This window comes from Bactrocera dorsalis, chromosome 4 (assembly GCF_023373825.1).
Source record: "Bactrocera dorsalis isolate Fly_Bdor chromosome 4, ASM2337382v1, whole genome shotgun sequence".
Taxonomy (NCBI): Eukaryota; Metazoa; Arthropoda; class Insecta; order Diptera; family Tephritidae; genus Bactrocera; species Bactrocera dorsalis.
The window spans coordinates 26,116,937-26,144,483 of NC_064306.1; the positions used below are offsets into that span (position 1 = coordinate 26,116,937).

The window sequence follows — 27,547 nt, forward strand, 5'->3', positions numbered from 1 at the left end:
ATTTAATCGAAATAAATGTTTAATCCCAATCCCGAAAACCAAAAAAAAAAATTAATCTTAAACATAAAAATAAGAATTAAAAAAATAAAGAAGAAAATTTTTAATCCCAAAATCAGACTACTATTAAGTTAAAAAATAAAATTTTCAATTCTTAATCCCTAACATTTTGGATTAAAAATCTAATTCCGAAATTGGAACTAAGAAATTAAAATTTATTTTTTGAAAATCTAATTTTTGATTCACAGTTTTTAAAACAAAAAATTCGCAACCCTGGTGACAACAAAAAAATTATTAAATGTTTTTAATAATGAATATTCACCTATTTATATATGTACACACAATCATCAACTTAGGCTTGCTTTTGAAATACTTCGTTCACCAGCACGTCTTGAAAAAAAAACATGAGAGCACTCATTAAATAAAAGAAAAACTTCATTGGCGTACATCAAAATCATACAAAATTTATTAATATACATGAACGATTTATAATATAATATATGTTGTTGTATTATCAAGATAAATTTATATTTGGTATTAAATTATAAATGTAGTTAATAGCATTTCCATAAAATTCGATATTATATCCGATTTATATCTAAAACATTATAAATATAAAACAAAATTGCATACAAAATTTGAATGTTCTTTGCATATATAAAATATTTTATAACTAATAATAAAAGAGACTAAACAAAATGTGTTTAGCTTTTGCAGTAAACGTAAATACCAATTTCAATTGATATGCAATGGCACTATTAGAACTATTTAACCAATTCACTTTAGTTGAACTAAGATCAGCTAATTTAAAGAAAAAAGTAAAAAATAAAAAAAAAATTAATTAAAAAAAAATCAAGAAAAAAATAAAAAAAATCTAATTAAAAAAAATTAAGGTAAAAATAAAAAAAAAATCTAATTAAAAAAATTAAGAAAAAAATAAAAATTAATTAAATATTAAATAAAATATTATAAAAAAAAAAAAAATTATATTAAATTAAAAAAATAATAATAAATTAAAAAATAATAATAAAAAAAAATGATAACAAAACACAATAAATTAAAAAATTAATATTTGGATAAAAATTACTTTAAAAAAATAATTAAATAAAAAAAAAAAATAATTAATTAAATTTAAAAAAATATATACATATATAAAAAATTAAAAAAAAATTATATAGGTAATATTCAAAAATAATAATCATCATATCATCATGTTTATAAAAAAATTTAATAATAATAATCATATTAAAAACAAAAAAAAAAAACATTAATACCGTACATATATGGCCTACGCTGTGAAACCTAGACATTTTTGCGCGTATACAATATTTCAATATTTAATCATGTAAAAATAACTAAAGTTACTAAAACAATTATTCGCCATGCTGTGGCACCAATAATTAGCTACATGCTGCATAATTTACATCAGAATTAACTGTTGTTTTGTGGTTTTGTGTCAACCGTTCGCTTTTTGCTTTTGCGCAATAAATAAAAAACTTAAAACATTGTCAGTCTTTTATAAATATTTGTATGCATTTAGTGTTTTCGCTTTTGTTGTTGGTATAGCAGTGATTTTTTGTTTGACGTTCGCGCGGCACAGCACCTTTGCTAGTGTTTTTGTTTTTTTCGTTTTGTGTTTTGCATTTGTTTTGATTCTGCTACAGATGACAGCAACTGAGATTGAAGCCATTCTACTTTTATGGACATTTCAGAATTTAAATTACATTTTTTTATGTTTACATAATTTTAAATTATCGTTTTGAATAGAAAAAGCAATTGCTTATAAATTTAGGTGTGTAGAGTTCATAGTTTAGTGATACATAGTTATAATTTGTAAGTTAGCAGTAAAAAATATGTTATCTATGTACGAGTATGTATGTATATAAGTGAAATTATTATCATATAAGTCTGGCGCGATCCGCATGAGAATGCCACGAGACTTTTTGTATATGCACGTGTGAGGATATTCAGGCATAAAGTGTTTTTAGAAGCGATATTTTTAGTTATTTAGTAATATCCGTACAAATTGCAAAATATGTGACCAAAATTTTATACATCACTGTACTTTGGCGCAAATTATGCTCGCCACCTTCCTTCTTCTGTTTTGTTCAAATTATTGCACTTACTTAGCTAATAGTACAGCTTATTTGAGTGTAAATAGTACGTATTGTATGTAACAAAATATTATAATTAATTTAGCGCAAAAGTTGTAAAACCAATTAAAAAAAATCAAACAAAAACGATATAATTCCTAATACAGTAAGTAGGTATGTATGTATGCATGTGAAATAGTGAATGAGTTAAGTTTAATGTTTAGATGTATATGGGATTCTCTTGTCCCGTCAGCAAACGGAACATTGAAGTAGGCATAGTCTTCATTAAGATCTGTAATAGATACATGGAATAAAGATAATAATTTATTTTTATTAAAATGTGCATAAGCAAATATTTACCTCGCCCACAGATGTAGCGAGCAGATTGACTATTTTTTCATGCGGCACCGCCACCACACTCTGATTGTTGATCTCTATTATGCGATGGCCAACGCGCACGCCACCGCGTTCCGCAATGCCGCCACGCAACAAGCTGCAAATCTGTCAAAGATCAATAACAAAGCGTTTAAAATATAATATATATTAAATTATAATTGTACTACGCACCACGCCATTCTGCACACTAAATCCCAGCTGATATTTGGTGTTTGGTCGTTTGATTTTCACCTCAACTACCGGTGGGCACGGCACCACAGTGAATTTGACCGCTGTCTGATTTTTGGCGTTGCGTATGTAGCTCTGGCATGTGGACAGCGGCAGCCCCACCAAGCTCATGCCGTTAATGGCGATCAATTGATCGCCGATATTTAATTGGCCACAACGCGCCGCAGCACCCGTCGACATTAGATTAGCTATCACCACGGTGGGTAGCATCGAGCCCCAACCGCTTTCCACTATCACCACACCGAGTATTTCACCCTTCACCTTTGGTACAACCACCTCTTTTTGCAATTCCTTTTTGGCGAAGATTTCCAGTTCATCGCCGAATATCTCCTGACTATTGAGCACCTCCTGATAATCCATCTCCTTCACAAAACTATGATCTTCAATGCCATTCGCTTTTAGGAATTCCATATAGGCCACCTGAAAGGCTTGACCAATTGATTGTGCAATGAATTGAGCCTCATCACTTTCGAAAACATGGCAAATCATTTTTGGTGTGCGATTATGTTTATTGCTACCGTTGCCAATGTTGCAGCCACTAATGCCATTGGCAGTGGTGCCGTTGGCAATGGCGCTGCCACAACCACTGGTGTTTGCACTAGTGCCGCAGCCCGTGCCATTCTCTTGAGCATCTTTGTTGCCATTACCACAGCCATTTGTGACGTCGACGTCGGAGCCACACGAGTCGGACGGCACAAACCGACGACGCGCCATTAACACAACCAAATCGCCGATATCTGCAATGTAGGAGATTGTGCGCAAGGCATGATCCATCATAATCTCTTTGAGGTCTGTATTAAGCACCATAATCTTTTCGGTTGATATGAATAGATCGACTTCTGTCGAGGGTTGGCTCTCGCCTTCTGGTGCCTGCAACACAGAGTATATTTTATGTACGAAATTGAATAGCAAATAATTTACACACAAAAACAATAAACCAAAAACAAAGCATTGCGTTTGTGGTTATGTCTAGCCAAAACACTTACCAAAGCCTACAGGGTTTCGCATTTAAAATTCGAGCAGCAATAGTGGGCAAAAAATTGTATGATTATTTATCACATGTATGTATGTATGTTTGTTAGTAAGCACGTCACAAGGTCATTTACATGCAATAAAAGCTATATTTTCGGTAGCCTACCTTAATACGCGACACGGCTTCTTCGGCCTGCATCATCCGCGTTGATTTCGTTGGCTGCCCCTCGCACACCAGCTGCGTCGAGCCTAAATAGCGTGCGCGAAAAAGGACCCCTTCAATTAGCACTGCAGGATCCAACAGTCCTGCGGAAAAAGTGAAACTTTTCATTTATTGAATGACTCAGCATGCTGTATCCGGGAGATCACAGGAAACACAAACTTTTACAATATACATATTTACAATTTTTCTTTTTTCCAGGAACATTTTTGTTTAAACATACTCTTTACACTCTAGCACAGGATATATTAAGTTCGTCACAACCAGACGGATAAGTCAGAGGCCCTATAAAATATAGACATAAATTGTCAGCGTGACAAGTTGAGTCCATTTGAGCCGTCTTATGGTCTGTCGGTATACATATATGCGAACTACTTGTAATCCGTAAGGTTTTAAGATATCGATCTTCTTAAGAAGCTGCTCATTTGTCGGAACCACCGATAACGGAGCACTATAGCATATAGCTTGCTTACAAACTGGCGGCTCGGAATCAAGTTCTTGTATGGAAAAAATTTATAATTGACGAGATATCTTCACGAAATTCAGCATGGGTTATTAGCCAAGACAACGACCAAGGCAACAACCTCAGAAATTGTTTAGATCGGACCACTGTAGCAATACATATGTAGCTGCCATACAAACTTACCGATCAAAATCAAGTTCTTGTGTGGGAACTTTTGTATTTGTGAAGGGTATTACAGCTTAACGTTTTGTTGTTATTGTTGTTGTTATTGTTGTAAAGTGTACCTAACCCCCAACAACAACAACAATATGTTACCGTTTTCTCTTGAATTGAATATATTGAACTCTAACAAATCAAACTCAACACAAACTATATACAAATTACTAAAAATGAAAATTGAACTGAAATATTAAACCAACGAGAAATTTACACTTAAAAACTTGACTTAATTTAATTACATTTGACTTACATTGTATGTAAACACGAATATACACACACACGTATTACGTTGTACATATGCATTTTCATTAACGTTTATTTGTTTTTTTTTTTTTTTGTTATTGTTTATGTATTTTCGTATCACGTTAGCGTGCAAAGACAATCAAAGAGACAAAGAGACGCCCACAAATAGAGATTATACACATAGCTATTGACAAACTTATCGAAATTGTTCGCTCAACTTACCCTCCTTGTTGCGTGTCTTCGCCTTCTTGTCGCTATTCGCTGAATCTTTGAGCGATTTGATGGAACCCGTTGGACTTTTTGAGTATTGCAGTTTTTCGGGTGAGGTGATCGTAACATCCGCGCTGCCTACAATCTGGCATTGTTCTGGCGAACTGGGCGTTAACGCTGTGCCGATGCCTTGACGTATTGTAGCTGATGAGAAAGCTTGCGGTTTAATACTGACCGAATTTGTAGTGAGCATCGTTATGTCCGAAGTGCTGGGCGATTGATCATTGGAATCGGTACCACCACCAATACGTGATGTTTTTGGCCAGATTGTCTGCTGGCAAAGAAAAAATATTATTAAACTATTGAGGTTAGGACGGAATTACGCATAGTTAGATGGATAAAAATGAAAGTATAAAGCACCTTTTCATCGTAAAACCCTTGCTCATCAACACGCTGCTGCCCCAACAATCTATCCGTCTCCAAATCTGTGTCAGGTTCTTCCTCCTCGCCCGGGCCTGCACCGCCAGCATTCTCATCATTAGCAACACAGTTCAATTTATGCAAATGATGGCTTCCCATTCGATTGGCGGTTAGTGCAGCATTCGTTGGTGATGTTTTACGCGGCACCCAAACTGGTGATTCTGGATCGGGCGGTAGTACTTCGTCGCAGAATTTTAATTTCTCTGGCTGAGTTTTAGCACGCTGCAGCGCCGACCGTATCTCCTTCATCGCCTCCTGTATATCAGCTGACTCGCGTTGCTGTTTTGTGCGAACGCACTGTCGATATGCCACAGATGGTTGCGGTGGTGGTGGAGATTGTTGTGTGGCTATAAAGATAAAATGAAAACACGAAATGAATCCATACGAAGAACGAAAACAAAATCAAGCAATGACAGCATATATTATATACAAATATGAACATGGCTGTCATGTTCACGTATTTATAGTTGAATTGTATGTGCTTACTCATGGCCGGTGCGTAGACTGCATCGTAATTAGAATCGTTATGGCTCAGCTCATTCGATGTGTTCAAACAAATTTCAGAATTGTTGTTGCAGCAACTGCTGTCGTTGTGCATTAGTTCATGACTGCACAACTGCTGATCTGTCTGATGTGGTTGTTGTTGTTGTTGAATAATATTTTCAGGAACATCACTTAAATCGTTTACTAAATGGCCATCCAACGGAATAGTATTCCCCAAAGTGTTTGACATGCAACTATCATGGCACTCGTGTGAGAAACTCGCGTTATACTCATTATTTTGCAGCATTGTAGGGGGCTTGTGTTGTTGTTGTTGTACTTTATACTGATGCGCTTGTGACTGCGTCGGGCAATTCTCCGCACAGCCGCTGTCAAATATTTGTTTTTCATTCTCTACGGCGGTATTTACATTATTTTCCGTATCTGAGGCGTGGCCGCTCGATAAACCGTCCTCTAGTACCGGCATGCTGGTATACAATTTGCCATAGTCCGTGGGGCAATTGATGTCGTTTGACAAACTGTCGAGATCACCGCAATTTGAGTCGTAATCAGTGGTCTCAGGCGAAAGAGTAAAATTGCGCGAATGGCGGCGTAGATTTGCTTCCAATTCTGTGTCGGCCAAATCTCCACTGCTTCGACTATTTGAATCTATGTACAACTCAATGTCGTTGTTTTCATTGTAAACCGACTCACATGGCTGTAAATTAAGAGACCAGAGAGATTAATTAGATAAGTTAGACAAATATTGATATAAAACGTTTTCGCTGTGGCAATGCTTGCTTATTTGCGATAGAATTAATTGTGACTGCAACGATTTAATGCAAGTGAAAAATCAAAATTCTTTTAATTTTTAAATACATATGTATGTATGTATAATATCTTAGAAATATACTAATTTAAAGTAAAGCTAAAAAATACTTTACGAATTATTCGATAATTAGCAAACGGTTCTTGGCGTTCGCGAACGTTTGTTCCAATGCTTTTTGAAACATGAGATAGGAATTTTTCCTACTATCGATTTTTTATAAACATAATAACTGAACTTTTTCTGGTATCGTAAAGGACCAAAACTGGACTACTTAACCTAACCTAACCTAAACAAAATTATTAATTTTTTTTTTTCAATTTCTTCCAAGCCAAGCCGAAACCTTTTTAATGCAGCTAAGTTTTTATTTTTATAAATATAATATAATTTACCGACAAAAACTATTTAAAATTGTAATTTTTAATGTTCGTGACTACTCATAATCCCTAAAGCAACCAACATCTGCAATTTCTTTTTACATCGATTATTATATTCAAAATTCTTTGCGTCTTTTTATCCTCAAAACGGGCGTTTCTAATTCGACATGAGCAGAAGATTTTATTTTATATTTACGTCTAGACCATACTCACTTGCTTGCGAGGTGAACGGTGAATCATATTTAATTCCTCTTTGGGTATTCTAGCTAAGCGTTGTCCTATATACGCCTGTTCTATATGTTTGCCTTCTTCCCGCTCACGTTCGCGCTCTTGTTCGTACTCCATATGGGTATCCTGGTTGAAATATAGATATGAAAACAAGCGTATTTAATTTATTGTTGTGCAATTTGCATAGTTCAAAAATAACATACACAACTTCCCACGTCATCGCCACTTTCAGTGTAGTCCGTAAAACGTTTTTCATCTTCTGAGTTCGCTTTAAAAAAGTCCTCGAGCACTTTGCGTGTTTCCGAACACTCATACAAGTAATCAAAAGCTGGCGTTTTAACTTGAGCCCCATCAATACCGGGTGTACTCCTTTCGTCGATGTCAATTAAATTGCCAACTGATTTATTATCACGACAGTTATTCAACCCAATTAATGACGTCGGTGTAGTCGAAAAATAATGCTGCTGTTGTTGCTGTAAGATCCGTTGTGCACATTGTGTCGAACGTGAATTAACCTCCTGTTGCATAAGTTGTTGTTGCATGGAGGCGTATTGCTGTGTACCTGCAATTGGTGACACGCGTTGTGGAAAACCTGGCGGACGTTTGGGTAGGGCACAAGTGCCTGTCTGCTTGGTACTGCCTAGTGGTTGATTGCCAAAGCGACGTGGGGAACCTTCATACTCTGCAATTGGTAGCTGGCCTATCATTTTCGTGACCTTCAAAATATCCTCATTATTGTGTTGATGATGCACTGACGTGTAGCCTTCTGGAACACTGTTCGTATGCTGTATTGAGCTATTAATGGTATTTGAAAACCCGGAAGTATTGGTTTTATTCATCCAATTGGTGTCAATATCATCGAATACCACTATTTCACCATCGCGCAAGCATTGGGCACCAACTTTACCGACATCCGTAGGTGACCCTCCTGGGCTGGCCAGACCCTGCAATAAAGAATAGAAATTAGTTTTGAATTTGTGTGGATGTGTAACAATTTCCGCTTACTTGTGGCATTACATTCTGCTGTTCAAATTGACTACCGGGGCTACGTCCTACTCTTATCTGATGATGATGCTGTCGATGCTGATGATGCAGTGCATATTGCACATCCGTATTCAAGTCAGGAGAATTAAGTACAGTGCTAGCTGGTGTAACATTTGGGCTTCGCGTGCGCATTTCCCACACGTAGCGCTCTTGCGGTTTTTCACTGAACTTACCAACAATTCCTCCCGGCGGTGCAACCATTTCGCTATTTAGATTCGATTCACAGCTAGCATCTGTTGCTGCGCATGCACGTGCAATTCCTCCTATAGAACCCATTGCGTTATTTAGGTTAGCATTTGAATTGTTGACGGTCACATTAGAACTTGTCATATGAACTCCAGATGATGAACCCATTGTACTGGCGTTTTGAACGTTGTGGAATATAACGCATCCATTGTTAGATGACTCCAATTCGCTACTTTCGGAGTTCATTTTTATTTCCTTTTCTAAGAAAAAAATAGTTTTTTCTTTGTTTGCATTTACATGTATTTTCTTTGTTTATTGCCGGTGCGCTTGGCGTTGGCTTGATGTAGCTTTTCAAAAGCAGCGAAACTGAGTGTATTGGTTATTTGAACTTATTCGACGGATATATCAGTATTTTATTGTCCTACCATTCATGTAATATTTAGTTGCTTTATTTGCAGTGATATTTGCTTTTTCTCCAAATGTTCCATTTACGTATAGCAAGCATTTTGGTGGTGAATCTACATCATCTAGTAAGACAAAGACAATGTAAGTTCATTGTTTTGAAAAGTTCATTGACATTGTATGGTTCCACTATTGCTATTTATTTATTATATGTATTATAACAAATCAAAATTCCCTCGTTGTGATTATCCGACGAGAGGATTATTGCGTACATATAACCAACAAGACCAATGACAACATCGCAATTCAAAATTCGGATATTTCTCTTATTCATACTCTTGGCCTCTAAAATCTTAAAGATTATAACTTCCTAAATAGTCTGCGCCGGACATAAACAACAAGCCATTCATAAAATGATATATGCAGACACAGTCAGATATTGTACATATAATGACACATTGCACGAACCCAGCATCCCAACCCTAAATATATAAAATACGCCGACACTATGACGAATCGTTCGAATAGTTTCTACAAATACTTCTCCCTTATTTTATTTTAGTGGGCATGAGACATATTGTTGTTTAGCTCCGAATGCAGCAACACCTAAAACCATTACACAGGTGATTTTGGTATGTAGGTTGTCGACTTCCCCGCTAATAGCTGGTTTGGAGCAGACGGTGATCCTTCAATTTGTGCTGCATTAAAAATTTATGAATTTACTGAACCACTGAACCACTTGTACGTATGGCGTGTACAAATCCTATTCAGACTGAATCATCACCGAAATTCTGAATATTTTTTTAAATTGACTACATTAACCGAACGTAAGAAAATCAATAAATTGAAAACGTCTGCGAAATCTGTATGTATGTAATTATGCCCGTTCCTTTGCAGTTTTCAAAGATACAACGAAAGATAAGTTATAAAAAATAATTAATTTAAACGCTTACTTTTACAATCATTTTATTTATATCTTTATTATCCAACACAATTTGTATGTATTTTTATTAAAACTCTTTATTTATTGCACATGAACCTTCACTGCCAGCAATTTTTTCTTTAACCAGCAGCTTATTTTTCCATTTACCTATGTTTCCAATTACTTTTTCAACTGCTTCGCACTTTGGAACTTGCCACATAAAATGAAAAAGAATTATCAAAAAAAAACTTATTTAAAAAGTAAGATACAGAATATTCGTATGATAGAAGATATATTATGATTAGACCTTATGAAAATCAAATTAGAATAAAAACTTGTTCTACTCTAATAAACAACAAAATTAATGTAATTCCACTTTCTATGAAAATTTCAAGTTTTTAAATCGCATATAAATTTCACGTATTCTAGATTCAAACCAAATTGTTAGTCTGGTGCCAAACCAGTTTTTTCCGTCATTTTTAAATTTGCATTTTTGCACAGTTGTCAAAATTAGAATCAGCTGTGACTCGTTCACATTCATTTCACATATTTCTAGATTGATATATTAAAATAAATTATATTGATTTAAAAGTTCTAAAAACTCTTTAAAATGGCAGAAGAAACAGCAGCAATAAATCCAGCAGAGCGTTTAAAGTTAGGACCACGAGAGGGTGTGACATACCCTTTGGTGGTGCAATATTGTGGTAACTGCACAATGCCCCTCGAAGTAAGTCGATAGAATTTTATTATAGAATTTATTTATATTGTTATTATTTCTATAAGTATTGCGAATACTATCCCGAATTCGAAAAATGCCGTGCTTGGCTTGAAAAACATCTTCCAAGCGAATTCGAACAAATGAAAATTAAAGATGAAGCGTCCGGAGCTGATGGTACAGATGATGACAAGAAAAGACAAAAGCGCGGTGGTAAGGGTATGATGAAGATTAAAAAAAAGGAGGATGTACCCAAGAAGATTACAGTTTCGAGAGCTCCGCGTGGCAAGAAGAAGTCCGTAACTGTCGTGACCGGTTTAAATACTTTCGGTAAATGAATGAGTTTCCTTGTAATTTTCTTATGGATAATTAAGTACCACTTTTTTTCATTTTTGATAGACATTGACTTAAAAGTTGCTGCAAAGTTTTTTGGCACAAAATTCGCATGCGGCTCATCTGTTACCGGTGAGGATGAAATTGTTATTCAAGGAGATGTAAAGGACGATCTCTTCGATGTAATACCTGAGAAGTGGCCCGAGATTGATGAAGATTATATTGATGACTTAGGCGATCAGAAACGATAAGTTATAATGTTTTGGCTGCGTTTTTATGCATTTCTAATAATAAATAATACTTATGTAAACTTTGTATAAAACAATCGGCTTTATTTTTATATTAAGTATTTTCGCTAGGAGTGTTAGGAAAATGTTTAGCAACAATTTGCAGAATTTCATTCACTTGCTCTTCGGATAAACGTTCTTCACTGTCCTCAATAAGCTGAATATTGAAAAAGAAAATTACTACTAAATCCTGACGGTTAAACTAGTATTTACCAGTTGAATATGTAGAGCACTCGTAGGGGGATCGTTGACCATCATTAAACATTCCGTAGTTGTTAACTTGCAACTTAAGTTTTTTACTTCTGTTAAAAATGCATGAATACTTTCCCGAGTTTCTTGTTTACATGGCGAGTCTTCCAAGTATTGCAAAGTCTACAAAAAATAGTTTGTTTACAATAAACCGTAAGGAACTTCATTCCAAAAAATAGCTGTTATTTGAATTTCAAAAATACTTCATATGTTATTGTTGCCAGGTTTCGTAGTCCATATTTTTTCTTAGTGTCCTTAAGTGTTTTCAAGGACTCCATCACTTCGTAATTGGACAACACTGAATAACAGGGATTCACACTGCGAAGATTGAAATATGAAATGAAGACAAAAACTTATTTGCTGTCAAAAATACTCACATTTCCATTTTGTTTTAAACAATTGTGTGTTCAATTAATCTATATTTCCTATATAAATCCCTTTTTACTTTTACACAATTTGTTTATTTTCACTCATGTGCAAATTGTTTGTTTTTACAGAATTACGTTTCTATTTGACATTTGTATAATTCCTTATGCATTGTTCTCATTTTTCGATTGTTTTTAAATTTATATCGCTGTATCCCGAAATAGTAATAATAGTATTGCCAATCAATTGTTGAATTTATTGCCATTTTTTTGATCATCTTGGCAAAATACCTTGCAAAATAACACCTTGATCAATTTCAAATATCTTGATCAAAATTTTTGAGGAGAACAGAGAGAGTGGATAATTTTTTTTATGGACTAATATATTTTCGTAAAGTCAGATTTCATTGCCAGTTTTCTTTGTACTAAATCAACATTCATTTCAATACTTATTTGGTTCGCTTTTGCAAAAATGTCGTCAGAAATAAAATAAACATTTCATAATTATTATTGAAAATATATGAGAAAAGAACTGTTTATAAATACATCGCTTGTAATCCGCTCAATATACAATTTTGCTGACACCCAAAATAAGAATTCATTTTAATTTGATTCAAATATTTTTCCGACGCAATTGATCAAAACGTTAAAAAAATTGTAACGTGGTATTTCTACTTCGTGCGAGAACAGATATGTTAAATACGTGCAACTCTGGATGATAAGAGGCAGAAAAAACAAGTGGTATTTTGCCGGTTTGACATTTCTTTTTTTTTTTTAATTTTTACCTTCTATTTTTTGAAAACCATGATTTGAGGATGACAAAATTGACTGTTATAATTTCTATCGTATGTGCTTATTATTTTTGTTAATTTTGTCCAAATTTCTCGTTGAAATATAGTAAACCACATTAAGAATTAGCAGACAACCTTCAATGTTGAGTGAAGATAAAACATTACCCGTAAGATTTGATCATTCGTTTTTGTAATCTTTTATTATTACATTTTATCTTATAATAGGACGGCAAGAGGCGTAAAAGGTTGAGGATTCGGCGGCTGGCCAGTAGTCCTGCAGATGAAAAACGTAATAAGAAACAAGAGTCCAAAACTCGCACTTTCTTACGAAAACTCAAACGTGCTCTGTTTATTACGTTATTCTTGTCGGCAGCCGCTGCCCTTATATTAGGACATCATCTCACACGTAGTAATGCTAAGCAAACTACAATCTTCAAAGATTTTTTAAATAGTTATCGACGACAGTACCATCAAATTGTACATGGGAAACCACATTATTGTGAATCATTATTAGATGTTCAATCCATGATGTCAGGTGTGCGTAAATATAAAATTCTGCATCAAGAGCAAGCTTTACAAGGATTGGAAAGCACTCTAAGGAATCAAACACAGTTTCATTCCATTGCAATAGTGGGACCATCGGGTGTTGGAAAAACTATGACAGCAAGTGCTTTAGCGGCTAATTTTCCATGGCGTGAAAATGTTTGGACATATGCTTGGAATACACATGTTGAAAATGAAGTACAGAAATTTCACATGTTACGACTTTATGTAGAGCAGTTTTCTGATTGTGGCAGTAATTTATTAATAGTTGATAACCTTTTGCCATGTGATGATGCGATAGTCCCACTATTGAATCAAATGATAACATCTCAAGATGACGCAAGTAATAAGCGCGTCATCGTGATTTATATATTTAACTTAAACGCAATGCTGGATTTAAATTCGTATCAGCAACAGGAAAATACTCTGCAGCATTTACCTAATACAACCACAATAAATTTCAAGAAATTAAATAAAAACGATTTGCGGGAGTGTATATACCGCGAAATGCAGGCTGAAAATCTAATTATCACTAAAGATAACTTTGACGAAATTGCGAACACAATTGATGTAGAAACCTCTGGATGCAAGAAAGTGAAAGCAAAAGTATTAGTTTATGGCCGTCCCTTGGAGGAAAATGCGACTACTTATGAAGGCTGAAAGCTAAAATTCCAAAGATTTTATCCAAATATAAAAGGACTGAAATACTTTATAGATTAATTTACAATTACATCGCATATTAAAATATAAATCATATACTTTTACAAAAAATTTGTTGTAATTCTGACAAAAAAAATGTATTTTTGCCACTGTTTACATGTGTATTAAAATTAAAGAGTTTTAGATATTAATCTCAAAAAATTAAAAGACAAAAGAAACTGTAATTTTCCATATTCCGTTCCGTAGACCCGACTGTCGTGGGAGCGGTATAAAGTTCCAATGCTGATTTGTGGAAACCGCCGATAACGGACTACCCAACATATACTTATGTAGCTGCCATACAAAGTAACTAATAAATTTTATTTTTTATAAAAGGGCCTGGTAGCAAAGAGTGCAATGTTTTTTTTCATCGTACGGGTGTGTTTGAATATCTGAAAATCTAAAAAATTTGGATTACAGAGGATCAATAAGCTTAATGTGGCATACATAATTAAATGAAAAAATTTGCTTTTAACATTGCTTAATATATTTAAAATACCGCGTCGAAAATATACATAATTATTATTATTTTTGTAAAGGAGTAGCTAAACCATGTTTAGGGGAGAGTTCAAAATGAACTGTAATCAAAACCACCTAACGGAAGGTCCAGGGGCTTCTGGAGATTAGTTTGATATGACATGTAATTGTTCGGTTAGAGGAATTCTGTAATGTGGTGGCCCTGGTGCCAGATGCTGCCGGTCGCGGTCGTATGCAGAGTGTTAAAGTACAGTCAGTCATTGTAACACCTAGAACTTTTGCAGTCGGGATTGTAAGGCTATCGACTGAAATAATTAATGGTAGTGTTCCAGCAGTGAATCTGTTGTTTACTTTTTCTCCAACGAGGATTTCACAAGGTAAATGGTGCGGGCTCTTTGGTCATTTTGCGTATATGTTGGGTAATACGTCTTTTTGCCTTATCCGCCGTCTGTTTCAGTATAAATTGCTAGCAAAGATATCACGTTAACTTTTTCGGGATCGTGTAGGAATGGCCTCCTCGAATTTGATAGTGTTTCAAAGCTTTCAGCGGCAGAAAGTTTGCAAGACTCCAATTGGTCCATCCACTTTTAGAGAATCTCTTACGTGTGAATTACAGGGATCGAACTGGGGTAAGCTGTCGTACTCGTTGGGTAAGATTTATAGTTTTTCAATTCTTCTAGCAAGGTTAAGTTAACAAAGGTGCGATTGTCCACACAAAGGAGGTTTCTTGATCGAGATAATAAGTGGCAAATGATCGAACCACTACCATACTTTCGGTTGGGGCTTAATGTTGTTGTTGTTTTAACGGTTATCTAGTCCCTGTTAGGGTAGTAAGGTTCAGATAAGTTGTCATCGAGGTCATCCAACGGTAGGCACAGGAACGTGCGCAGTCGGACCAAAGGGAGAGGGATGTCAGATGTGCAGGGTTAGCTAAAAATGCGAAAAGGTGGTTAGAGTCATAGAGTCATGGGGAACTCGTTGCATGCTGAACATTTGTTTGATATGTCGGGGTTTACTCTGTACAAGTAGGAGTTTAATTGCTACTATATCCAGAACGAAGGTGCGCCAGGTTCCCTCTCAATTCTCGCTGCAAATCGAGCTCTGCATCTGCAAAGAGTGATGATTTGACTCTAAGTACGCCATTCTCGGAGAGAGAGTTGAAATTTTAACGCCATCGACTGCAATGTTATAGTCAAGTCTGTACTCCTTCGTTCACTTTGGTGCGTCGATATTAATTGTGCAGAACTACAAATTGTGTATAAATATGTATATTCAGTCAGCTCTAACACCCTAAGATCGACAGGCTAGAATGCCAAAGACCGTGGTGAGCGTTAAAGTCGCCTAATACAAACGGGTTTCATCAGGAAGCAGTGTACTTAATGTATGCACATATATATGGTATGTATTTTCGGGGAGTGTAGGAATGAAATACCTCGAGCTCGCCATCACCTGGCTGGATAGCTATGTACGTCATGTCATTCTAGGAGGGGTTTAGGTCTTTTCGGTCTATATCGCCATGAATAATATGATATTGCACAGATTTTTATATGCATTTTTCCCTATTAATTTATATAATACATTATAGTTGAAAATTTGGATTGATTAGCAAACCTTTGTTGTCTCACTCCACTTTAGGACTTGTTTACAAACAATAACACGCAAGGAATTCAAAGTGTTTCCTATTAATAATTCATTTATTGCGACATTTATTTGTGTGAGTAAGGTTCAGTAGTTTTTTTTTTTTTGGTGAATACAACAACACTGAAGTCTGCATAGTAAAGTTAGTACTAGCTGCTAAACTTTGAAATGCAACTGAATGAGCGCAGGTGTCGAGTGCCGTTATTTTACCAAATCCAATAAATAGCTCAATATAAAAATGTTGTGGCCATAGGTTAGCACATTATTTGAAAAATGTTCGATTTGGTTAAAGGTCGTGGTCGCAGCGTGTTCGCATCCCGCGATGCAGTTATTTATCTTTTCAACACATTTCGATTTGTTGGTCTCAATCCACCGCCTCACTGCCGTTTACTGTACTACTTCTATGGCAGTATTATAACGCTTTTTGTCGTCCTACTTTCGCCGCTCATCTTCAATGTAGGCTGGATACGTGATAGAAATATCTTATCGGTAATGGAGATCCTAAATTGTGTCCAAGCGGCTCTCAACGTCATCGGTGTGCCAATTAAGAGCATCACATTGGCCTTGTCATTGGGTCGTTTACGCAGCGTTGAACCGCTGTTGTCGAAGTTAGATGCACGTTACACCGAACCCGAGGATTTGGCCAAGATACGAGCCTGTGCAATCACTGGCAATCGCATCGTGTTCGGCTACATTATCTCATATATGATGTACGAAACACTGACTGTGGTCACCGCATTGCTGGGCGGTCATGCGCCGCTAACCTTGTATATTCCATTTGTGGATTGGCATCGCTCAGCTTGGGAGTATTGGTTGCAATCTAGCTTTGATGGCGCTATGCTCTTCTTTCTACTCTTCCATCAAATACTTAATGACTCATATCCAGCTGTATATATTTATATTATACGTACACAGGTACAATTGTTGGCAAATCGGGTCAGGCGCTTGGGGACAGCAAATAAAAGCCAGGAGCAGACATATCATGAGCTGCAGGATTGCATTATAACACATCAGGAGATATTAAGGTTTTTAGCACACATACTAATTGCAGTGAGTGGTTCCAAATATGGCTTTTCTTAATCGCAGATTGGTGAGCGTCGTGGAACCGATTATCTCTTTAACGCTGTTTGTGCAGTTCTTCATCGCTGCAGCTATCTTAGGCACGACCATGATAAATATCTTTATTTTCGCTGACTTCGCTACAAGAATTGCTTCGGGCACCTATATGTTTTGTGTACTGCTGCAAACTTTTCCCACTTGCTTCTACGCTACTCACTTGCAGTCGGATTGCGAGCAGCTGTCCATGTCGATTTTCCATTGCAATTGGCTTTCGCAAGGCAAACGCTTCAACACGATGTTGCTATATTTTCTACACCGCTCTCAGGCGGATATACCGTTGTTCGCTTTGAAGTTAGTGCCAATTAATTTGTCTACAAATGTGTCAGTAAGTTGGAAGCAATGAAAGCGGTTTGAAGCTCATAAACACTATGTCCTCTTCATGTTTTCAGATTGCTAAGTTTTCATTCACCCTTTATACATTTATCCAAAAGATGGGTGTGGGTAAGAATCTGAAGTAACAAAGGACCAGATGTAATATTGGACTCAATTATTGAAAAATGTAATTTATAGTGAACCTCAGATGTACTTCGAATTCTCCAATTTCGTAACTGCAATAAATTTTATTGTCCCACTTCGTCGCCACATACATACATGTATCCTTTAGAAGGACAAATCGGTTTAAATAAAAGCTTATGATGCTTTGACACCTTCAACAATTTCTTTTAATTTTGTTATTTTGATAAATTTGGAAAACAAATATTGAGATGACCAAAATCCTCATAAGTGAAGTGAAAAAAAACAAATTTGTATTGTCCATTATAAATCCTATAATAAAAGATATCTTCCTCTTTTGGCCGAGTTTACAACAGCGCACCAGTCGTTTCTTCCTTTCGCAAGGTGGGGCCAATTGGAGATTCCAAGCGAAACCAGGTCCTTCTCCACCTGTCTTTCCAACGAAGTGGAGGTTTTCCTCTTTTTCTGTTTCCCTCGGCGGGTACTGCGTCGAGTACTTTGGGAGCGGGAGTGTTTTCAATTATTCGGACGAAGTAGCACCTTTTGGCAATAGTTATTCTGCGTTGGATTTCGAGGCTTACGTTGTTGTTAATGTTGGTTCCAAGATAGCAAGAAAGCAGAACTAACGTCATGGTTGTTGAGGCTTTGTCTCTTCAGACAACTGTATGTCGCCGTATGACGATTTTGACATCGCTGTTGGAGCAGTACTCATAGGTGTCATAGGGTAATTGTCACATCGTCCTTCTCTTACGTCGAACATGGGCGCAAATCAACGCATACTTGAGGAATTTCGTTTTGTCCGAATTATATAAGTTCTTCCACCGGTGTGAATACCAGAACTGGGTGACGAAATTCGACTGATTCGGATTATTTTTCTGGCGGCATCTTGTTTCTTCCACCGTAAAATGCGTATAATGATTAGGCTTATTAGTTGTGTTCCCTGAGTACGTGATCGAATTATGAATTTCATCGTTTATATTTGTCCGTGTCCGAATTGTGTTATCATTTATGTGTTCACTGTTCTTGCAGTATCGGGTTGATCGCATTAGGAGTTCTAGTGGTGGATGGTCGATGGTGTAACTAACGGGTCTTATCTTATCAATAGCCTTTTTTACAGATCACGAGAGTCATGTCAAGTTGTCATGTTATTTTCATTTCAGTATTGTTAAGCGTTTCATCATGGAAGAATTACACCTGAACAACGTTTACAAATCGTTAAACTTTATTACGAAAATTCACGCTCTTTAAAGGATCTGTTTCGCGCGTTTCGCTCAACTTATGGTCAAATTAATCGGCTTTACTGAGCGTACTATTTGCAGGTTCATCACCCATCTTGAAACCCAGCATACATTTGTGGATAATTTTCGACGAATATACCACGTTCAACATGCAGTCAATTAAAAAAGCAGTCATAGCTGAGAGTGTATGGGACGACTTGGCGCATTTTACGTCGAGATTTTAAAATGAAAGCATACAAAATACGGCTTTTGCGAGAACTGAAGCCGCTCGACCTTCTAAGCAACATCACCTCGTTTTATAGACTCTTGAAAAGTTCCAAGAAAATCCAGCATTTTCGATCCAAATTTTGTACAGCGATGAGTCCCACATTCGGTACGAAGAGCAGCCAGAAGAAACTCATTCAGTTGTGCACAACGGCTTGGTGTGGGTGGACTATATTTGCCGGTGAGACCGTAACCTCCAATGACCACCGTTATCGCGTCCGACTATTTCATGCTTGAAAGTGAAGCTCGTCATCTCGGCGACATTTGATTTCAACAAGATTGCCAATGAGTGTTCTTTCAAATTATAATAAATATTCCCTTTTAAATTTGAAGTTTCTGTTTTTTTTTTGAAGTATGAAACGTCGAAATGGATCACCCTTTATATGTATTTGCATCATCCATATAACAAGTTGAGAAACTTTAGGATTCCCCTCATTGACCCCTCTCAATCCCTTAAGCATTGAGTATATATTTCGCTTTTCACTCAATCTACAGTGGTGAGCTTCGCAGATCAATTAGACTATGCTCACACGCGAACTGTTTTTACTGTTTTTGTAGGCGACGGGACGACGAGAGTTGTTGTTCGTAATAGTTCAGTGTTACGCCATTCGGCATTCCCTTTCATTTTGAGATTCATTTCATGGTCCCAATTGGAATGGTTTCAAATGAATATTTGTATGTAACATGCAAATATGTACAGTGAAATTCCTCATAATTCGACAACCACCGCCGCAATGTTTTTGTCCGGCTAAGGGAGCTGTGCATATATTGGAGAGTGTTTAAAATGTATTCATAGAGTCAGAATCTGCAACTCAGGACTATATACTTATCTATCGAACAGCCATGAATGAATGAATGACAGTTATAGTTAGTTACCGAAGAGCTACCGTTTACGCATTCTAAAAAACCCACAAAACAAATTTGAGAATTTACACTACCAACAACTCATCTCAACAATCAAAATAAAGAAAATCCACCTGATAATAACTTAAGTGTAGCTCCTATTGGCTCAATAAGCATACCCACATCATCAAATTGTCAGGAAGAAACCGAATCAACTATAATGCAGGTAAACAAATTTAAATATAATTGCTTTCCCAACACCAGCAATTTTACTGAAAACAATTATGACTCACAGAATAATATGGATACAGACATCAATGAGATTCTTTCTCAACTTCATTACAATAATCAGGAAAGTAAAATAACAGATTCTAATTCTGAATAACTGTACTCATATCTCCGTGCATATTTTATAATGAAAGTTCTTCAGTGGAATATCAAAGGCTATTGGAACAATTACAACAATTTGGAGATATTAATAGCGGAATTCCAACCTCATATTATAGCATTACAAGAAACGCATATCAATGCGGCTTTGAAAACAACCAAATGCCCAAAAGGGTATAATATTTATCTTCACAATACTAACATGTCAAATAAACAAGGTATTGCATTTCTCATCCGCAAAAATATTCAACACGTCTACGGTGCAAATGGCACTAGTTCGAATTTTCAAATTGCTTCAATCCAAGTGAAAACTAGTATAGAAATTAAATTACAAAATATTTACCTACCACCAAACATAAACATTTCTTTCAATGAGTTGAACAATTCAATTGATAATAATTTTGCGAACAATATTATATTGGGTGATATAAATGGGTGGCATCCATTATGGGGCTCTCACAATACAAACTCCAGAGGAATAATGTTTGAAAGTTTTATACTACAAAATAATCTGTGTATTCTTAACAACGGCAAATATACCCACTATTCCACTCATCATACTTTCACTGCGATTGACATCTCAGCATGTAGCCCAAATTTATCGAACGAGATAAATTGGGACACGGTGGACGATATGTCTGGTAGTGATCATAGTCCAATAATACTCAGTTATAGGGAAAGTTTTGCGAGTTCTGTTCATAACCCTAGATACAAAACGGCAAACGCAAACTGGCCTCTTTTTTCTAAGAGATTAGAAAAAGAAGTAGACCGATACCCGTATACTGATAACATAAATAAAGAGGCGGCTATCATAACGAAAGCTATTAGGCGAGCAGCCAATGTAAGTATTCCGCAATCTAAACCATACAGGAAGAGACGTAGTACCTGTTGGTGGACAAAAGAGCTGCAAGAACTTAGAAACGAGAAAATGAAGTACTGGCATGCTCTAAAAAACAACTTAACCTTACAGAATTTGCTTAATTATAAGAAATGTAATGCTCTTTTTCGCAAAAAAGTAAAAGAGACCAAAACTAGCTCTTTTGAACAATTTACGGCGCATATCAGCCCAAACACTCCAACACAAAAGGTTTGGCGAACAGTAAGAGCTTTTAAAGATAATCCCACCTCTTGTTATATTCACTCACTTAAATCTTCTACTGGAATTATAACAGATGTACTCCAAATTGCAGAAATATTTGCCACTTATTTTGCATCGGCTTCTGCAGATGAACAATTTTCAAGTGAATACATTTCTGAAAAAAATCGTGTCCTCAAATCGGTATACAAGGTGAATAAAATTTCAAAGTCTGCTAGAAGTCTTGAAGAAGAAATTACACTGTTTGAACTGGAAAATAATCTAAAAAATACTAAAGAGAATTGTCCCGGCCCGGACAGAATCACCTATGCAATGATTAAAAATGCTCCTCTGGTACTAAAAATTCGTTTAATTAATTTGTATAATTTAATCGTCATGACTGGTGTGTTTCCCCACTCTTGGAAAAATTCAAACGTCATTTGTATTCCAAAGAATATGAATAAGAAAGATGACTACAAAAATTACCGTCCTATCTCGCTTTTATCATGTTTAAGCAAACTGTTGGAAAAAATAATATCGAAACGTATACAATTTTTTTTATTTCAAAACAATTTGATAAGTAAAAAACAAACTGCTTTTAAACCTAGGTCAGGTACGATAGAGGCAATAATCTACTTAGACCACTTCCTAGCGAGTAATTTGTCAACTCGAAATCACTGCTCTGTTATAAGTGTTGATTTTACAAAAGCCTTTGATCGTATAGGTGTTCACTCTATACTCAATCAACTTGATCAGTGGAAAGTTGGTCCAAAAATCTACAACTATACAAAAGCTTTTTTATCAAATAGAACATTTATGGTCAACGTAAACGGTTATAAATCAAATTTAAAAAAATTAGAAAATGGAGTACCACAGGGTTCTCCCCTATCGGTGACGTTATTTCTAATTGCTTTTGAAAAAATAAATGCTTTAATGGGAAAAGTTAATAACATATCCCACTATTTATACGCAGATGACCTCTATTTTGTTTCGAAGATTAATGATGTAAACACTTACATTAATGATTTGGAAAATTTGTCTACTTTATTTACAAATTGGTCTTTAACATCGGGTGCATCTGTTAACTTTGAAAAGTGTAAGCACCTACATGTATGCAGGAAGCGGAACTGCAATCTTCCAGATCCAGTATTTCAAAATCATATAATAGAAAGTGTGCGCTATCTTAAAATCCTTGGAATAACCTTCGATCAAAAACTGACTTGGAAATACCAAATTGAAGACCTATGTCAAGACCTTTCAAAACGAATAAATCTATTAAAAATCATATGCAGCATGAAAAGTGGTGCACATACGAAGTCTCTATTAAATATTATGAAAGCTTTGATATTGGGGAAAATCTACTATGGCCTTATTATATATGGCAAAACATCCAAACGCTGTCTGCAGAAAATCAAAAAATATTACCACATGGCAGCGCGCATAATTAGTCTCGCGTTTCGAACAACTCCAATTGCAAACATACTCTTTGAACTGAAACTCCCTACTATTGAAGACTGCATTTTTAAATTAACTGGAAATAAAATATACAACTGTATACAAAACTCAGATAACATCCTGTACTCAGACTTTAAAGCTCTAGCTCACTCGAAAAGATACCCGAAAATTAATTCGACAATCACGGAAATCTTCAAAATGGCTAAGAAGATGGATATAGATTTTTCGAAACTAAAAACTTACAAGGTATTCAGTCCTCCCTGGAATTCTGCAGAATATCTTTTCATCTCCAGTGGTTTTACCAAAAATAGCACGAACCCACTTACTTTAAGGCAACTACATGCTGAGGAAGTGCAAAAATGGAAGCAAAAGAACTGGCTAATTTGGTACTGTGATGGTTCAAAAAAAGTTGAAAACACTTTTGCTATTACAACAGAATCTAAGGAATTAATCAAAAATGGACTTTTGCCTTGCTACACCGCTATATTCACATCGGAAATTACAGCAATTGAAGAAGCTGCAAAATTAAAACCCAAAGGCTGTAAGCTAATAATATGTACCGATAGTCTCTCATCAATAAACGCTTTAAAATCGGCAAAAATTAGCGATATTCTCACGCGTAGGGTTAAAGAGACTCTCATACGTGGCAAAAATATAAAAGTTTTATATACGCCAGCGCATGTAAATATTACGGGTAATGAAAATGCCGATCAATTAGCAAAAGACGCACATACTCATCCTACTTTTTTAATAAACAACTACACTGAAAAAGGTATTAAAAGGTGCCTCGGAAACTTCATTAAAAATCAACGTGTCTCTAATTATGAAAACAAAATTAATGCTCATTATAACACTATGCATCATTTATCTCAACAACATGGCAGCAAATCGAATTTTAAGACAAAACACCAGCAACTTGTTTCGATGAGACTTAAACTCGGCCATACAAAACTAACGCATGGATATTTGCTGTCAAAAGAATCACCACCACTTTGCATGAACTGTAATGATACCCTGACCATGCAACACCTAATAAACTGTTACAATGACACATCGCAAAATATTGATTTGCATACCGCTATAGCGACACTAGACTATGTAAATATAAGAAAACATCTACCTGCTATACTGTTAAAATTAATTTAGAATTGTAATATTCATATAAGTAAATTTATATGTATCTATACAAAATGGGACGAAGGCCTAGGCAGCCAGTTTCCTTTCTTTTTTCCAGTATGTTTGTAAATTTATTTGCAAATCATATTATAATAAATAAATAATAAAAAAGCGGGAGCAATAAACCAAAAATAGCGCAGGTTTCCGGTCATTGCAACGGACTTATGTCGGTTATATTGCTTTTGAATGAAAATAATAATGAAAGCGTTGTGTTGAAATTTCTCCAGTTATAGGAGATGTCCGGCTATAAGGAATGTTTGTAAGACAGTAAATAAGGACAAAAAAAATTAGTTAATCAAAAATATTTTTGTACACCGCAGAAAAGTTTACCCGTGTGTGACACCAAAATAGAATTTTGGCGGATATGAGCGACAAAAATAGCCCTCGTCTGAATGCAGTCTTATTGGGCAGTGAATATAGCGCACGCTTGAGTTCTTGACTTTTTCGACGCTTTCGTGGTGAATATAATGCGTTGCACTGGGTTGTATGAAACAAATTTTTCGAGGAGGCGGCGTTCGTCCGCGCTTTAAATTAAAGTTTTTTATTAAGGTTTCTTTCGCTGTGTTGTTAAAATAGAAAAAGTTAAAAGTACACAAATACATATATGTATGTATGGCATAATTGAAGGATGATTTAGCTCGAATATTATCCATGAAAAGCCAAAAATGCTTTGACGAGTGCTCTCGAATGCCTGAAATACATACATATGAGCGCAAGCAATTAATTTGATTACAGAATGTGTGATAAAGTGTGTGACATTTTGTACAAATTCGATGTATTTTATGGCAATTGTGAAATGAAAGCAAAGTATAAAACTTTTGGATATAAATCAAGTACTAGTGCAAGAAAAAGGCCGATGAACTCTAAATTTAATATAAGAATATAACTGCAAACCAAAAATTGATTTGTTCTACTATTCGGTGCAGTTGTGTGAATAATTTCGTGTTTATTGTTATTGCCACTCTCCGGCATGGTATAGAGCTCTCCGGAATTTGGTGAGTTGATAGCATTGCACAAAGCTTATGGCCAATTCACATAGAACATTCCTCGCTTTGCATATTTTTTACAGAAAAGTCTCATCAAGTCACAGCGTTGCCAGTATCGATATTTTGTAATAATTCTATACTGTGATACAGTCACTATTCTCTAAATTTTAGATTTTAGATTAGTGACAATTTTTATGTCTTGAGGCGATTTTGTAATTCATTACATGACAGATATAAAAATCTCGATTGAAAACGAACAGCTGTTTCATTTCGTTATTTAGAGATGTATTTACGCTTGTATGAAAATAAATATGTCAATAAAAATATTAATTTTTCTATATCACAGTCAAAAAGCATAATTACCAATAAAAATAAAAATATTTGTTGACTTTGTTTCAGAATAGTTACGAAATATATGTGAAATTTATTTATTTTTAACTTTATTATTTGACTTGCTTAAAAAATACAAAAATACGACAATCGATTAATATCTATGATGATCTCTATAAGTGACTTGTCAGTATATTCAAAATGGCAAACAAGAGTTCTTTTTTAGCTTTGTGACAAGCTAACTATGAGGTGACAAATTTGAGGCAATATTTTCTGACTAAAGACTAGAGAATGTTTTATGAACACTAAATTATCACAAATTAAGACTTTATTTAAAAAAATCTTAAATAGTGGCAGAGCCTTGCGAGACGGGTATATGTTAGCAAACGTGTAGCGACTTCCTATCAAATACTTTTGTTAGTGTATAGCTTACCTTTGTGTTTTACATAACAAAAAGTATTTGTTACCCAAATTTCTGTTAGTGTTAATATTTTGGTTAGCAGTTTGTTACCTTTAACATATAAACATGTTATCAGTAACAACCATATCTGTTACCTCGATATGTTATTATATTTTTACCCAATTCTTTTAAATAAAATTCAGTATTTTTTATATTTTTGTTTTATTTAATTGTAAAATCATATTTACTTAAGGCGTCTGTAGGGTAATCTTGCCCATTTTTTTGACATTTTTTTCATAGAAATTTTTATTCTACAATAGAACTTTTTTTCACATATCATGAGGTATATCGTGGAGTGCATAAACGATTTTTTTTTTGGAATTTTTTGATGACATCTGTCGGAGAAATGGCTGGGTGAAGAGAGAGATGCGTTTTTTCACTGGCGGACACGATTTCTCATGTTTGGATCATCTGAAATACAAAAACCCAATTTATTCTTAAAAAGTACGTGAATGGTTATCGTACCTACTAGAATTATGAAAAAAATGGTGATTAATTAAAAAGTAATTAACCTTTTTTTAATTTTTCCCATGTTTTTTTTTTACATAAAATTTGTCAAAATATTGTCACTAAATTATGAAATGTAGTAGGGATGATAACCAGGCGTTTTGTAAACATTGAAAAAAAAAAATTAGGCAAATCGGTTGAGTAGTTCGACCGGAATCATGTCCGCCAGTTTAAAAAATTTGAGAAAAACGCGTTTAAAGTTTGAGGTACTGAAAAAGCATACAAAGGTGTGCATTCCGAACGCTCCGAACGTCGAACAGTATTATTATTTTTGGGCATTTTTGGAAACCTTCTAATGGTAAAGTGGGTTTCTACATTAATTGTAAGGATATAAAGGAACAGAAAATGCAAAAAAAAAAAATTAAAAAAGATTACCCTACTGACCCCTTAAACTAATTGTTAAAATTAATTAATACCATATAAGTATGTATAGTTAGCGTATTTCTGCAAATTAGAATATTTTTTATTTTTTTACTCTGTTACGTTTTTCGTTTGCAGTAACTTACCGCAAATTTAGCTCAACTCCCACGATAGGCTCGTACAATTCCGGTCATATAGTACATACATATATCGATATCACACGTTTGTATGGCGTTAAACACTGATGTCTTGTCCTTCAACGCTTATTAAATGTGGTCCAACCACATAGCGCTTCAAAACCTTTATCACACATCCATTGGGTAACTGTAGTAAAGACTTTCTTTTGTTTAACTTTTTTACTATACGAAAGTATGTACTAAATGCCACTAACCTTAACAAATATATGTAGTGTGATATCACGGGCATCAATGTTCAGTCCTTTTTGTAAACTTACTTCAATAATTTTTTCTCGGCTTGTTAATCTGCGGAAAAGAAAGTTTTAGTTAAAAATATTCGCTTTGATTTCTATATACATATAGGTATATTTAAAAGAATTATTCGTAATTAATATATTTATCAAATAAGATATTATTTGTTGAAACGACAAAATTAACCAAACTATAGCATCTCCCAGCCAAGTACTCTGTATCCTGAACCGATGGTTCAAATTGATCATTTCTTGCCTGAAGCTGTGAGTATTAACTGTAACTAGGTTTTAGAAGCTTATGATATACCACATCCTTGTGGTCCCATCAAACACAGAGCATTGCCTTTTTACCGAATCGATCTCTTTTCTCAGTCGATGTTGATG

The 27,547-nt window shown here is 35.1% G+C and overlaps 5 protein-coding genes across 8 annotated transcripts; 3 read left to right on the top strand and 2 right to left on the bottom strand.

Moving 5' to 3' along the window:
• Positions 1-1,611: 1,611 nt before the first annotated feature.
• On the bottom strand, positions 1,612-10,177 carry LOC105223238 (amyloid-beta A4 precursor protein-binding family A member 1). Of its 4 annotated transcripts, none has more exons than XM_049455975.1 (11): positions 10,018-10,177; positions 8,438-9,189; positions 7,636-8,376; positions 7,418-7,558; positions 6,008-6,719; positions 5,462-5,868; positions 5,054-5,375; positions 3,853-3,974; positions 2,658-3,584; positions 2,451-2,591; positions 1,612-2,382 (listed from the first exon to the last, which is right to left on the bottom strand). In XM_049455975.1, exons 2-11 carry the CDS (start codon positions 8,906-8,908, stop codon positions 2,311-2,313), a joined length of 4,056 nt encoding a protein of 1,351 aa, XP_049311932.1. In that variant the 5' UTR covers positions 8,909-9,189; positions 10,018-10,177; the 3' UTR covers positions 1,612-2,310. The 4 variants fall into 4 exon arrangements, with proteins under 4 accessions (XP_049311932.1, XP_049311933.1, XP_011199194.2 ...); XM_049455976.1 differs by having other exon boundaries at positions 5,054-5,372; positions 10,018-10,176; XM_011200892.4 differs by having other exon boundaries at positions 3,853-3,992; positions 5,054-5,372; positions 10,018-10,176.
• A 315-nt stretch (positions 10,178-10,492) lies between these two features.
• On the top strand, positions 10,493-11,359 carry LOC105223241 (density-regulated protein homolog). The gene is made up of 3 exons (XM_011200897.4): positions 10,493-10,713; positions 10,770-11,031; positions 11,101-11,359. Exons 1-3 carry the CDS (start codon positions 10,597-10,599, stop codon positions 11,283-11,285), a joined length of 564 nt encoding a protein of 187 aa, XP_011199199.2. The 5' UTR covers positions 10,493-10,596; the 3' UTR covers positions 11,286-11,359.
• LOC105223240 (DNA-directed RNA polymerase III subunit RPC9) lies at positions 11,344-12,106 on the bottom strand. The gene is made up of 4 exons (XM_011200895.4): positions 11,948-12,106; positions 11,774-11,888; positions 11,535-11,693; positions 11,344-11,478 (listed from the first exon to the last, which is right to left on the bottom strand). Exons 1-4 carry the CDS (start codon positions 11,953-11,955, stop codon positions 11,377-11,379), a joined length of 384 nt encoding a protein of 127 aa, XP_011199197.1. The 5' UTR covers positions 11,956-12,106; the 3' UTR covers positions 11,344-11,376.
• Positions 12,107-12,413: 307 nt separating this feature from the next.
• Positions 12,414-14,318, top strand: LOC105223242 (uncharacterized). The gene is made up of 2 exons (XM_011200898.4): positions 12,414-12,893; positions 12,952-14,318. The coding sequence occupies exons 1-2, from the start codon at positions 12,867-12,869 to the stop codon at positions 13,927-13,929; spliced, it is 1,005 nt and encodes a 334-aa protein (XP_011199200.2). The 5' UTR covers positions 12,414-12,866; the 3' UTR covers positions 13,930-14,318.
• Positions 14,319-15,956: 1,638 nt separating this feature from the next.
• Positions 15,957-18,661, top strand: LOC105223253 (odorant receptor 7a). Its single transcript, XM_011200916.4, has 3 exons — positions 15,957-17,108; positions 17,170-17,527; positions 17,592-18,661. Exons 1-3 carry the CDS (start codon positions 16,357-16,359, stop codon positions 17,658-17,660), a joined length of 1,179 nt encoding a protein of 392 aa, XP_011199218.2. The 5' UTR covers positions 15,957-16,356; the 3' UTR covers positions 17,661-18,661.
• Positions 18,662-27,547: the final 8,886 nt, after the last annotated feature.

Excerpts from the sequence above, each read along its gene's own strand:
- LOC105223253 (XM_011200916.4), top strand. The coding sequence starts at position 16,357 with ATGTTCGATTTGGTTAAAGGTCGTGGTCGCAGCGTGTTCGCATCCCGC. Across the intron at positions 17,109-17,169 it reads ACACATCAGGAGATATTAAG|ATTGGTGAGCGTCGTGGAAC; the intron begins GTTTTTAGCACA and ends TCTTAATCGCAG. Across the intron at positions 17,528-17,591 it reads ATTTGTCTACAAATGTGTCA|ATTGCTAAGTTTTCATTCAC; the intron begins GTAAGTTGGAAG and ends TCATGTTTTCAG.
- LOC105223241 (XM_011200897.4), top strand. The coding sequence starts at position 10,597 with ATGGCAGAAGAAACAGCAGCAATAAATCCAGCAGAGCGTTTAAAGTTA. Across the intron at positions 10,714-10,769 it reads ACTGCACAATGCCCCTCGAA|TATTGCGAATACTATCCCGA; the intron begins GTAAGTCGATAG and ends TATTTCTATAAG. Across the intron at positions 11,032-11,100 it reads GACCGGTTTAAATACTTTCG|ACATTGACTTAAAAGTTGCT; the intron begins GTAAATGAATGA and ends CATTTTTGATAG.
- LOC105223238 (XM_011200890.4), bottom strand. The coding sequence starts at position 8,908 with ATGAACTCCGAAAGTAGCGAATTGGAGTCATCTAACAATGGATGCGTT. Across the intron at positions 3,993-5,053 it reads GAAGACACGCAACAAGGAGG|GACTGTTGGATCCTGCAGTG; the intron begins GTAAGTTGAGCG and ends CTTTTTCCGCAG. Across the intron at positions 2,592-2,657 it reads TTAGTGTGCAGAATGGCGTG|ATTTGCAGCTTGTTGCGTGG; the intron begins GTGCGTAGTACA and ends GATCTTTGACAG.
- LOC105223240 (XM_011200895.4), bottom strand. Across the intron at positions 11,694-11,773 it reads TGGCAACAATAACATATGAA|ACTTTGCAATACTTGGAAGA; the intron begins GTATTTTTGAAA and ends TATTTTTTGTAG. Across the intron at positions 11,479-11,534 it reads GTGCTCTACATATTCAACTG|CTTATTGAGGACAGTGAAGA; the intron begins GTAAATACTAGT and ends TTCAATATTCAG.
- LOC105223242 (XM_011200898.4), top strand. The coding sequence starts at position 12,867 with ATGTTGAGTGAAGATAAAACATTACCC. Across the intron at positions 12,894-12,951 it reads GTGAAGATAAAACATTACCC|GACGGCAAGAGGCGTAAAAG; the intron begins GTAAGATTTGAT and ends ATCTTATAATAG.